This window comes from Oenanthe melanoleuca, chromosome 9 (genome assembly GCF_029582105.1).
Source record: "Oenanthe melanoleuca isolate GR-GAL-2019-014 chromosome 9, OMel1.0, whole genome shotgun sequence".
Classification (NCBI taxonomy): domain Eukaryota; kingdom Metazoa; phylum Chordata; class Aves; order Passeriformes; family Muscicapidae; genus Oenanthe; species Oenanthe melanoleuca.
In genome coordinates, this window is record NC_079343.1 from 21,666,076 (window position 1) to 21,678,752 (window position 12,677).

Sequence of the window (12,677 nt, forward strand, 5' to 3'; positions counted from 1 at the left end):
AACTCTATTCATCTATATGGACACAGTACTTCAGATGATAAACAAGCCACAATCAGCCCACTTGTAATCAGTTCACAGCAAAATCAGGGATGATTCAGATCCATCACTATCTATGTCTGTATCCAAGAAAAACAATTAGGGAATTACAAATATTGAAATGTATATGTTCCATCAACACACCACCACTCTGAGTGTTGGTGTTCTGTGGATTCATACCCTCTGTGCACTGTAAAGTATCTGTTGCTATTTTCTTCTTCTAGTACTATTACTGTAACTTTGTTCCAAGTGAAAACTACGACTGTGATTTGTTCTACATTGGTCAAATTATTCTAAAAGCCTGAGCTGTTCTTCAGCTCTGAACTTTACGCAGTCAAAATGCAGTCTCTGGAAAAACTGTAAGTAACAAAGGCCCATTACCACCAGAGAGATGGGAGCTTTCATGAATAGAAATTTTTGCACTCAAGCTCCTGTTTGATCCATGCTCAAAACAAGAAAGTTTGCAATCTGTTATCATTTATTTAAGCCCTTTCTTTTAGCTTTTCAGGCTAGATACAATTAGGTGCCCACCTGTTGCGTCCAGCCATAAATTACTGAGATCTGCTCCTTTTTTTGATTTTAAGCACTCCACATAATACATTTGCTATTATTTCCTCTCAGATGTAAGAGCTTACCTTGAGCTGCGGCTCTTCTTCATCCAGAAGAGAGATTATTCCAGCTACAAAACAAAATAGTAGTTACTTTCAGTTTCTCTGTATCAAAAGTAAGCTTGTCATTTAGTTCAAAAGCAACAGAACAGGAAAGAAGGCTGTCTCTGGAATGCTGATTTTATATCTTCAGTATACAACTTCAAAGATGGGATTCCAGTTTGTATTAAATATAATATAAAATAGTTCAGAATTTACAACTGAAAAGGTACATTATTTATAAAAAGTGATCCTTCCAAGGGAAAACAAAGAATTTTTCCATGCCAAGGAAACTGGCCTCACAGATAAGAGGAGATGTACCCTCACAGCTTTATGATTCTGACTGCTGATCCTGTCCCAGAACATTTGTACAGTTACAGAAATACTGTTTAACTGACATGACTGAGAGGTTCACAGGAGCTGAATCTGAAGAACAGGGATAGGTGGTTTCATTGTTAAACTGCAAAGATGCAATGGAAAGGGCTGGATTATGATCTGATCAAAGTTCAACACAATTCACTGCTTTAAACCTTTAATCTGTTGTACAGCTTGACAACTTATTTAAATCTGAAAAAACACATGAAACTGGAAAGGCCAGCAAGCCTTTGGAGGGCTGAACTAGGCTTCCAAAAGATCTCGACAAATCTAAAAGGAGCATGTGCAGGTCCAAACCAAAATGTACAAATACAGAATCTGAACAGTACAGAGGGTTAAGATGAAATAGAATCAATAACATTTGGCTCCAGTGGGAGGCAGAGAACCCAAACCTCACACAGATGTGTAAGTGAGAGCAGTTCTTGGCAGACCCATGGGGCACCTTCCCTTCTCTTGGCACACACTGGCCAGACCCCGTGCCTAGTGCTGGGCACCACGTTTGAGTCATGAGCAAACCAGGCTGTTTGGAGCTGGGCAGTAAGAACAGGGAGCTCTGGCAGTCATCTCCTGAAGGGTGCCTGGAGGTTTGTAACTGGTTGGTCTACAGACACCTGGAAGGGTGCAGCACTCAGGACAGCTGCCAGCAGGAAGGGAATAATCTGATCTTTGTGCCACATTTTAACACGAACAGTAACACCAAACTTTAGTGAAGCCTCAAAGAATGAGGTTTGATGACCTGAAAAGTTTCCTCACATTTATTCCTTTGCCTAATGAAGTTGCAGAACCTCCATTATCAGGTATTGTTTTTAAAAATCAGGTTAGACACATCCATCAGTAGCAGGAATTGAAGGAACACCAACATGGCTCTTAGGCAAAGAAGGCAGATTCAGCAGCCATCCCACTTCCAGCTCTTTCCAGCTGTTTCCTGCACCTCTGCACCAAAAGTTTGCTTTGAGGCTTTTAAAAATCATTATTATTATTATTATTATTATTATTATTATTATTATTATTATTAAATAAGTTCCTGCATTCATCTGATCTATCAGGAGAACACAATCTCACTCCTACACACCACCTACATACCTCGCTCCCACATACCATTTTTACATTTTTTAAATGCCTCTAAAATTAATTCCTACTTTTCCTCAGTTAAAATAAATACTTAAACAAAACAAAGGATTCAGGAAGAGAAAGCTACCTGGACACTGTCACCCTCAGCACTGTTCTCTCGCCAAGTCACAACCAGCCACATGTTAATTTCTGGCCTGAGTATTTCAGGAAATACTTTCCCCTATTTTTTTACACCATCAATCTCCCAATAGATGCACAAACACCGCGTAACATCCAACTCCTCACACGCTTCCTTATCCTGCACTCCTTAGACCGACGTTTCCTTCGCAAGGCATTCGCGTTTCTGAACTCCAAACTCCTTCCTCTCCCTCCTCTCAAGTCCTGCTGCACCTCCCGAGTGCCCTCCGGTTTTACACCGAAAATGCGCCGTTCACTTGAAGCAGCTGAACCCTCCCGCTCACACCGTGGGAGCCCCGCGCTGCTGCCCGGGGACCCCCAAAGGCACCGGAGCCGCCGTGAGACACCGGCAGGGGACGGACACGGCACCGGGCTTCAAGAGCCGGTCGTGCCGGACTGCCGCGCACTGGGGTGGTCTCTCTCTGCCATGCGGGGGTGACCGGGGCGGGGGAACCCCGTGACGGGCGGCCCCGCGGAGCCGCGGCGGTGCTCAGTCACGGCCCTGACTCAGCGAAACCCCGGCGGACAGCGCCGCCCCGCGCCGCTGCCTCACCGGCCGAGGTGATCATGGTGCCACCCGGCTGTCCTTGGATAGGGGGTCGGGGAGGTCCGAAGGGTCCGGGGGGGGGGGGTCGGGTCCGGTCCGGTCCGGCCCAACCGCGGTTCCGTCGCCGCCGCCGCTGCCCGGCCCGGAAGTGCCGCCTAGGGCCTCTTCCGGCGGCTCCGCGCTGCGCCCGGGAAGGGTGCCCGTGTGACCGCCTGCGCGGGACGGCGGAGAAACAGGCAGGCAGGAGCGGGACAGCCCTGCCGCCAGGGACCTTGTGCTGCCCGCGGCCCCTCACGGACATTCTGCCTACCCCCGTGGGCTCTCGGGGCTCCCTCACAGCCCCCACGGGCTCCTCACGGGCTTCTCACGGCCTCCCGCGGCCGAAAACCCCGCAGCACTGCCGGGACCGGAGCTGTGAGTTCCCCACGAGTGACCCCGCCGGTGCCCGCATTTGTGCCGTGCTCAGAGAAGCGCCTGCGGTAGGCGGGCATCTTTAAGGGCGCAGGGTGTCCCATGGCAGTGCAGAGATCAGCGATTTTATCCCATGGGTTTAACAAGTCTTGGCGGCCGCCTCTGCGGCACAAGGCAGATGGGATACCCAGGCTGGTGGATTTGCACCACGGAAAGTCCAGCTCAGGAGCAACGATGCTACAGAAGAGACCAAAGTGCCCAGACCTCGACAGCATTCATTTCTCATTATTGCTACTGAATAGGAAGAAATACCCTATGAAGGGCTTGAATTCCTTGAGGATGCATGATGGTATCAGTTAGTGAAAGTTATTAATGAGAGTTACTAATGAAAACTTCTCAGACCTCTACCAACAATGCCAAGAGGGGCTGCTTCGCTCTTGGACAGCTGGGAAGATTTCCAGCCTTCTGCATTGCTCCACCTGGGCTGCACTCAGTTCTGATCAGTTTGCAGATCTTCTGCATATCAGATACTTGGGTCACATCCATTCCATCCCAATAACCAGTTTTTTCAAGCCAAGATAAATATGAGTTCAGCTCTGCATAATGCTACTTTAAGGATAACACCATGGCAAACAAATAAGCACATTCCAATTTGGAAATTAATTGTCTTTATTCAACAAACACGTAATAGTGCCCTTAAACTATTCAATCAATTAAACATGTAGTTAGTTATGCCTCCAAGTGCACAGAAAAGAGTGCAGAAAAAGTGAAAAGAGAAAAGAAAAAAAAAAAAAGTAATTCAAGTCTCTTTTATTCCTCAGTTAAAGAAAAACAATACTTTTATTCAAATGTATTCTTGCTCACACCTCCTAAAGCCTGGGCAATTTATCACTTCCATCAGTCTCTTGCAGGGGCAAACTTGCAAGAGTTTTAGGTTTACCTAAAAAGCACCAGTAAATAAATCCAGTGGATTTGCAGCACTAAGGGAGGTTTAACCGCCAGTCTGTGCTCTTGGACCACCTCTTCACTGGAGAATGCTTAGCAGCAAAGGCTAAATGCTGCAAGAAAATAAAGATTCCTACTGGTTAGTCCCACTTGACCCACCTAACCAGGGGCTTTACTGGGAAATACAGACCTGCACAGCAATCTGGGCTGTGCAGGGGTATGGAACAGGAGGGAACCTTAATCTCACCGAGATGCATTGAGCGCTCACTGCTGAAACTCGGGCCAATAATACAGCCACGCACACCAAGTCACTTTGTTACATTTGTATCTTCCAGGGGTCATAAACACAGAAATCCTGGAGTCTGGAAGGAGGGTGGGTCAGTGCCCTCTTTGCAGAGCAGCATCCCCTGCTGGGAAGAGCTTGAGGGATGCCAAAGCCAAACTGCTGCGGGAGAGTGCTGGCTAGAGCTGGCAGGACTCCAGACACTTCTGCTTCCAGTGGGGAAAAAGAAGCCAGAGAGAGGACAGACATGCACAGAGGATGTACTTTGGCAACTAACCCAAAGTAGAGGTAAGCAGGTTGAAATTTCTGATCTGAGCTGGTGGAAACTAATAAAGGAAAGCCAGCCCCAAGCTTGTCCTCAAAATAAAACAAGACATCTTTTAGGTTGCATAAAGAATTTTAAAGATATTCTTAGTATTAGAGAAATATTCCCTGTAAACCAAGGATTTCTAGTTAGTTGTGTTGCCCCACAGGCTACAGGCAGCCCTTTGGAACTACTTAAATAGAAAACATTTATATTTTTATGTTTATTTATAAAACAGCCACATCTTGTGCTGCAGGCCAATGATGATGCCCATGGAGATGTCCCTAGGTAAGATGGCCCTCTCCTGTATCCCCATCTAGCACCAGCCACACCTTAGTGCCCACCTGCCACCCCTCCAGCCCAGGCATCCCTCAGTTAGCCTATGAGCACCAGGACAAGCCAGAAGGACAGATCCTGCTCCCAAACCCCACTCTGATCTAGATGTCCGTACTATCAATAATCCTTCATGTTATTCTTGCCACTCAAGCTGGGCTGTTACTACATTTTTCACATTACAGCATTACACTCAAGCCTTTTCAGTAGCTGGTAGATCCTAGAGCTCATATTTTGTCCCAGTGCAGTCTCCAAGCCACTGTGTTACTTGTTTGTGGGTTTTTGGGTTTTTTTTGTTTGTTTGTTTTTGTTTTTGTTTTTGGGTTTTAGTTTTTGGTTTTTTTTTTGGGGGGTGGGGTGGGAACTTCCAGGCACCAATAAAGCAAGGCAGCAGAATCAGTATCCAAGGAGGCCAGCCCCAGCAACCTCAGCAGTGAACTTTGCTCAGAATTAGAAAATATTTGTCATGCTTCAAACAGGTGGATTCATTTCACACTCATCATTTTGCCCAGGATGTGAGGTAGATCCCCAAAGGGCTTCTCAGAAGCCCAGTGCCCAGAAGCAGCTCCAGGTGCCCCAGTGCAGCAGGGCACAGCAGAGAATGGCTCTGGCACAGACCCCAGGGGCTGGCAGCAGCTACAAAAGACCCTGATGAGTTCAGCCAAGCAGCTTTTCCCTGGAGCTGAGGGTCCTTGGAGGAGAGGGCCTGCACCAGCTCCTCCTCCCACTGCTCCAAATCCACTGGGCAGGTCTGGGATGTGGACTGTGTTGGATGCCCAGCAGATCTAGGTGCCTGTGCCTCCAGCAGCTTCTTCGCAGTTTCCATTGGGGGAAAGGCTGGCCAGAGCCACTTCTTCCTCAGGGTCCTGCAGGTCATCTGCAGGGAGCAGAGAGAGGTCAAGGCAGACCTGAATGGAAAACCCCTCCTCCCAGAAAATGCAACTTAACATGAAAAGAAAGCATGGGCTGAAGCAATTGATATATACTCACAATGTAAGGTGTTTTTTTTTTTAAACTAATTTTAATTTTGTTTTACAAATTCAACATTGCTTCAGCAAATAGAGCAAAGGAGTGCAGGGCCCAGCTGCTGGCCTCCTGAAGGGTCAGCAATCTCAAAACAAGTTGCATGGCCACAGGGTATCACCTGCCTGGCACTGACAGTAAGATCAGGCCCTTCAGGCACTTCAGTTTTCTGACCATGGAGAGTGGGTCTCACAAGTCTCATATGTCTCAAAGCTGCATAAATTTGGCATTCATTTCAGTCGTTTTGTCTGATTCATGCTCTTTAAGTGTTTTATATATTTAAGAGACATTTGGACAAGGCCCTTAATATCATACTTTAAAATCTGGTCAGCCCTGAAGTGGTCAGGCAGTTGGACTAGACGGTTATTGTAGGTCCCTTTCAAATGAAGATTTCTATTCTATTCTATTCTATTCTATTCTATTCTATTCTATTCTATTCTATTCTATTCTATTCTATTCTATTCTATTCTATTCTATTCTATTCTATTCTATTCTTTCTATAGTGAAGGAGCTTTCCCTCCTTTGTGCTTCATAGTACAATCTGGATCTCCACAACACACACCTTGTAGCCTCCTGCATGAGGCACTCCTATGCTATGTGTTACCTGAACAATTTCTTTTTGAATTGGGGCACCCACAGCAGGCTGCCCTCTCCCTTCTCTCTGCCAGCCCCAAAAGCAAATGGTTAGGGAACACTCTTCCACCCATGTTTGCAGAAAACATCACATAATACCTGGATACTTCCAATTCATTACTTAGACAGATAGTAATTCTGCTTCCAGACATTCAAACAAAATGCAGCTCAATTAAGCAGTGCTTCCAGGGGTGTATTTGGGCACCAGACTCAGCATGGTTTTGTTTAGGTAAGCAAAAGGTCAGAAAACAAGGAGATGGCAATAAAGCAGGCACATGTGCTGATTCTCTTCAGGTTTGGCCTAAACCACAGCCAGGGAAGCAAGGTCAACTGCGGAGCTGGAAATAGCTGGAAGAGGCTACCAGCAAGGGGTTTGGGCACCAGAACCATCAGGGAATCATGAGGGATTTCTGACAATCACAGCAGAGTACAAGGGAGGGAGCTGGGTGTACCTTCATGGATGTTGTTTTCAGCTTTTGCTTCGTAATCTTTTCTCCAGCTCCTCTGGTTCCAAGAAATGCACTGCAGGAAGGATGGGAACCGCCACCTCTCCCTGTCTTTCATGTCTTCTGAATAAACCAGAGAAGATGAGTTCAGACTGGTAGCAGATCAGCCCTGCTGCTGCTTCACTTCTCCCTCCATGAGCTTTGCTACAAAACTGGGTCCACTCCACAAAGCCCACTACTGGAAAGCCCAGAGCAGCTCCTGGCAACCCTTATTTTTGGCCGAAATCTCTCTGCTACCCTGGAAATTTGTCCCTGGTGTCAGCTGCTACTTGGCCACCTCACTGCCAAAACCAATCTGGATGTGGCAGCCGAGACTGAGCAAGAAACCTGGCAGGAGCTCAGCTGGCACACGTGGCAAGGCTGGGGACTGACACAGAGAATTCCCGCAGGAGGAAGTTTTCCTTTTGCATTGTCACACAGCTTCTACCACATCAACCTGTTTACTGCTCCCTGCTTTATGAAGCAATTCCTCCCTCTCATGGAGACCTGCTGGACACGTTTTGCAGCAGCGCACTGAAAACTGCAGCTGTAACTGCTTGCAAATTGCAGAGGTCAATGTATGGTAATTATTCTAGAAGACAATAAAGTTATTACAGACTTCCAAGCCATTTTAGTAAAACACTGCAGCAGCCTTTAAAATACTACAGCAGCATATTTTATGTGGTCTCCAAGAGCAGCAGTTCAGCATCCCCATTGAAATGTCATCCAGCCTTTTACCTCCTAGTCAGATAACAAATGATAAGGCGAGGCCTTCAGTTTATCTAGCCATTGCAACACTAAAGGGCTCAGTGTTTTTCTGGCAGTCAACAAACAAAAAACTCCAGTGCATAGCCTGGGGTGCACTGCCTGAAGTGTTCAACTGTTCTTTGGAGGCACAGCTATATTTGGGATCCCTCTGTCTAGGTGGAGATTTTGGAAGGCAAAGCTCACAGAAGCGTGGAAAGATGTCCCGCCTAAGGTTGAACCCTGAAGGTGATGAGTGTTCTCATTACCACACAGGTCCTGGGACACTTACATGACTCAGAGCACCAGGCAGAGCATCAGAAGTGAATGAGCAGACACAAACAAGCTGTAACACTCAATCCAGCTCCTCCTGCTCCTCGTTCTCCACAGCCAGCCACAAAAATACATAATACGGAGCCAAGCACCATGAAAGTGCCAAGGCAGAAAAAAGTAAAAAAGGTATGCAGAAATGCCTTTCTGCCTTTGCAGCTGCTGTGTCACCAGACTGCTGTGACCAGAACTGGAGGATTCACTGGGGTCTGGAAGCACACCAGAAATTCTTGCAGCAGGAGCAATGTGAACAAGACAAAAGCATGTGAAAGGAGAGAAGCTGGAAAGAGGATTGTGTGTTCCTCAGTAGAGAGGTGGCAGAAGCCACCAGCCACCCCAAAGCCCCTCAACATTCAGATCCAGGATTCTGGGCTGAGCTGATAGAAAGAAGCACCTGAACTGAAGCCAATCATCCCCATGTCCCAGGGATCCCAGGAGATTCTGTCAACCCTGTTGTGCTGAATGCAAGTGCCAGAATCCCTCAAGGTAAAGCCAGCAAGACATCAAAACAACCAAGATCCTGGAAATGCTGGGGAACAAGGTAAAAGTGGGAAAAAAATTAAAGAAGGGAGGAGGAAAGGAAAACGGCCCAAGACAAGCAGTGCCAAAGATTAAAGTGTTTTATGTGGCAGCTGCTGAGAGCAGAGCCTGTCCAGCTGCCCATCACCCTTTTTTGACACACAAACCCAACTCCCCTTTCGCCCCAGTGCAAATGCTGCTCCTTAGGCTTGGCTGACACCCTGCTTTCATCCTGCCATCCTCACCCTGTCATATGGTTTTACACTCAAACAACAACTTGCTGTGGTTACTTATTCATTATGCAAAATCAGCACAAGCATCTTCCTCCTACAGGATGGTCAGGTCCTACCTGCACCCTACAGCACATCCCAGTCTTGCTCCCCTCAAGAACACATGTCCAATAAGCATGGAAGGCCACCGTGTTATGAATGGCCACAATGTCACAGCTGTCCGTTGCCACATCCATGTTATCCATCAGCTACTCTAGTGTTTCCCAAACTGCTGGGAAGTTTGTCCACCTAGGCTGCCAGTTCAGGAAGCCTCAGAGGCTTATCCCATTGGAAAGGCTCTGATCCCACCAGCATGAAAGAGACTTCATTGGGGAAAGGCAGATGGGATTGTGCATGTGTAAAGATCCCATTAGTAGTGAATGGTCCAATCCCAGTGGGAAAAACGTGATCCCATTGCAAGGGAGATCCCATGAGGAGAGATCAGAACCCATTAGGATGGGGTAGATCCCACTGGGAAGAGGAAGATCCCACAGGAAAACGCAGCATATCCCACTGAAAAAACCGGGCCCCAGGTGAGGGAGGGAGGAAGGGAGGAAAGAAGGTGTCTCCCGCCCCTGGTACCTGCGGGGTGCTGCAGAGCGGCCCGCAGGGCGCGGCAGGCGGCGGCGCGGCAATCGCCGGGGCTGCCCGGGCTGTACCGGGCCGCCTGCACCGTGCCGGGCGCCGGGAAGTGCCGCCGCAGCGCCGTGTCCAGCACTGCCGCGTCCTCTCCGTCCCCGCCGGGCAGCAGGACGCCCACGACGGCGGGAGGCGGCCCCGCGGGCAGGCGGCCGCGCACGTCCCGCACCACCTCCCGCAGGCGGATGCGCGCCCCGCGGCCCCGCGCCGCCCCGCCGCCGCACAGCACCAGCAGCAGCCGCGCTCCCAGCGCCCGCCGCCGGCCGTCCGCCGCCCGCCGCTCCCGGCACCCTTGCACCGGCACCGGCCCCGGCCCTGGGCACGGTGCGCGCGGCGCCTCGTCGCCCAGGAGGTCGCGGGCGAAGGCGGCCAGCGCGGGCGCCGCCGGGGCCCCCTCCGCCACCTCGGCCACCAGCAGTACTGCCCGCCGGCCGCCCGCCCGCTCCACCAGCGCCCGCAGCTCCTGCAGGTCGGCCGCCGCCATCCCCCGCCGTGCTCCCTGTCCGGTCCGCACCTGCATGTTCCCCGGCCCCGGCTCCGCACCGCCCACTGGCCCGCACCCGCCCCGCCACCCTGCACCAGCTCCGGGCACCAGCCCCGGCCCCGCGCAGAGCAACACCCCCGGGCAGCTGGGCGAGAGGGTGTCAAGGATCCCCCCTGCTTCCAGCCCCATCCCGGGACCCGCACAATCCCGCGGTGAGCAGCCCCTGCCGGCTGCCCGGTGGGCACAGAGAGGGTAGTAGAGAGTCCCCGGATTTGCCACACGACCAGACTCAGAGCCCTCGCACAGACTGGTCTTGTTGCCAATGAGGAGTTGATTAAAATTCAGGCCAAAAACTTTGCTGTGGAGGGGCTAGGAAGGTGAGAGGGGGATGAGAAGAGGCCATGGTGGCTGCCAACTGGGACACACACGAGGTTATGATAGAGGAACAGCTGATCATGCATCCCCAAGGTGCTCCCTATGGTGTGGCATCTCATACCCCAGGGCAGCAATAGAGTGGCCTCTCTGGCATCATGTGCACTGCACAGTCTGGGCAGGCTATACTGGAAACAATTCCACTTTGGGAAACAAGTACACCCCCAAAGGACATACCCACCCCACTGGTCATAAGCGCACAGCTGAGCTGCAGCCCCCACACCACACAACAGCAGTGTGGCAGCTCAGAAAGGTCACAGTCTGACACCAATTTTAATCCAAGGAAAATATTTTCCCCAGTATGGCAGGCTCAGCAAACACTACTCCAGGCTAGCATCATGGATGAGGGCTTCAAGAGACTTTCTGTCCTGGATCCTAGCAAAAGTAATTTACTCAGGGGCAAGTGCTGATAAGCAAATGGGACAGGGAGAAAAGGGGGAGGTGAAACAGAAGGATTAGGCTTCTCTTCCAAAGATCAGGGTCTGCCAGAGCCCATGCCACCATGCCAGTGTGGTAGCCCTGAGAGTGGCTGTCAACATGGGAGGGCTACAAAGTCAGACATAATTCAGCAGCCATGTCTGGCCTTAGTGTTGCCCAGATTTTGTATTTACAAGGATTTTTTTCTCATCTGTTCAGAATCCTGTTTGTAGTCCTATAGACAAAAGCCCAAGGTGTAATCAGCATCATGATTTGTGTCAGCAGCAGCAGGGGACAGGAACATGTGCTGGTCCCCAGAAATCCTCATTTCTGGAAAACTGCCACAAGATCCATGGAGTGTGTAAAACTCCTGATGAGCTGCCAGCACAGTCTGTGGTGTGGTGGCACTGGTTAAAGCCTGACTAATGTGCACACCATTACAGCATGGCTCTCACAGAGCTCTTCCAGAGCAGAGTCATGCCAGTGATATGCCTAGAGATGCCAAAATGCCTCAGGCATTGGGAAGTTGGCTTTCAGCTGGCAGTTCCCCAGGCTTATGAAGATAATTCTTGCACAGAAACTATAGAAAAAATTGGAGTTTTCTTCCTAACTCAGGTACACCACTGACTACTTCTCTGCAGTGGCCTTGATGCTCAAACTGCCAGCACAGCAACTAAAAACTAAAATTTGGGACCACACAGAGCTGTTATTCATGGCCACTGCAATTCTTTAGTTTATTTTGGGCACACGTAACACTGCCAGCAAAGGCTGGTTGGAAAGGTGAATGTCACCCACAATACCCAAACAACCTTGTTTACATTTCTTTACTCATTAACAGGGGTAAGATCTTACACGTACAACTCCTTTCATGGTACTTAAAGAGGTACAACTCAAACAGTTTGGAGGCAGTCATGAGCTCTGCAGCATTTGTAGTCCCCCGCAAAATGTCTTCAGAGCCCTGTCAGGAATCTGAGCAAAACCACAGATGTATTTAGAAGACACTGACACGCCATCAAATATCCATCTGACAGTCACAGTTGTAGAGAATCACTATAGACAGCCCTAAATGAGGGTCATTACATCCCTTACATATTCCTATAGTTGTCCAGAGCAGACAAAAACATCTGTTCATTTTTGACTTCAAAAGAGAGAAGATGCTTTGTTCAGAGAAACAAATTTGGCATGTGTATTACTAGTGCCTTGAAGCCAAAAAAAAAAAAAAAAAAAAAAGAAAAAAATCCATTGCATTTGAGCCTGCATTTACCAAGATCAACCTTTCTTCTGAAAAAAATTGAAAAGAGGACAGGGGAAAAGGATTCGTGTGCCAGTTTTGATGATAAAGGAGCAAAGAGACTGAATGAGCAAGAAGGAATCTGTAAGAGGTGTTCTGAGCCTGTGTCAAATGACCCAGCCCAGCTCTTTAAATTCTTCCTTTCAGTAGCTTTGGTGCTCATGGGGACACTTGGAAAAGCCTCTGAGCCAGCTAGGAGCTGGAACTGCCTGCAGACAAGCTAAGCCTCAGCAAACCTTTGCACATTTGCTCTTCCACTGATCTGTTCTCCAGATTTGCTTC

At 49.1% G+C, this 12,677-nt stretch overlaps 2 protein-coding genes across 4 annotated transcripts in view; both read right to left on the reverse strand.

The window, feature by feature from the left end:
• Positions 1 to 3,011, reverse strand: part of PSMD1 (proteasome 26S subunit, non-ATPase 1) — a 62,582-nt gene extending 59,571 nt beyond the window's left edge. Inside the window, 2 exon segments of the mRNA XM_056498309.1 lie at positions 672 to 715; positions 2,860 to 3,011. Coding sequence (XP_056354284.1) covers positions 672 to 715; positions 2,860 to 2,875 — 60 coding nt within the window. The 5' untranslated portion in view covers positions 2,876 to 3,011.
• An 898-nt stretch (positions 3,012 to 3,909) lies between these two features.
• C9H2orf72 (chromosome 9 C2orf72 homolog) lies at positions 3,910 to 10,278 on the reverse strand. Of its 3 annotated transcripts, XR_008841180.1 has the most exons (4): positions 9,715 to 10,278; positions 7,238 to 7,354; positions 4,457 to 6,006; positions 4,025 to 4,322 (listed from the first exon to the last, which is right to left on the reverse strand). XR_008841180.1 is itself a non-coding variant. In XM_056498609.1 (3 exons), exons 1-3 carry the CDS (start codon positions 10,253 to 10,255, stop codon positions 5,915 to 5,917), a joined length of 747 nt encoding a protein of 248 aa, XP_056354584.1. In that variant the 5' UTR covers positions 10,256 to 10,278; the 3' UTR covers positions 3,910 to 5,914. The 3 variants fall into 3 exon arrangements, 2 of the variants coding, with proteins under 2 accessions (XP_056354584.1, XP_056354582.1); XM_056498609.1 differs by having other exon boundaries at positions 3,910 to 6,006; positions 7,238 to 7,351; XM_056498607.1 differs by having other exon boundaries at positions 3,910 to 6,006.
• Between the last annotated feature and the right edge of the window lie 2,399 nt (positions 10,279 to 12,677).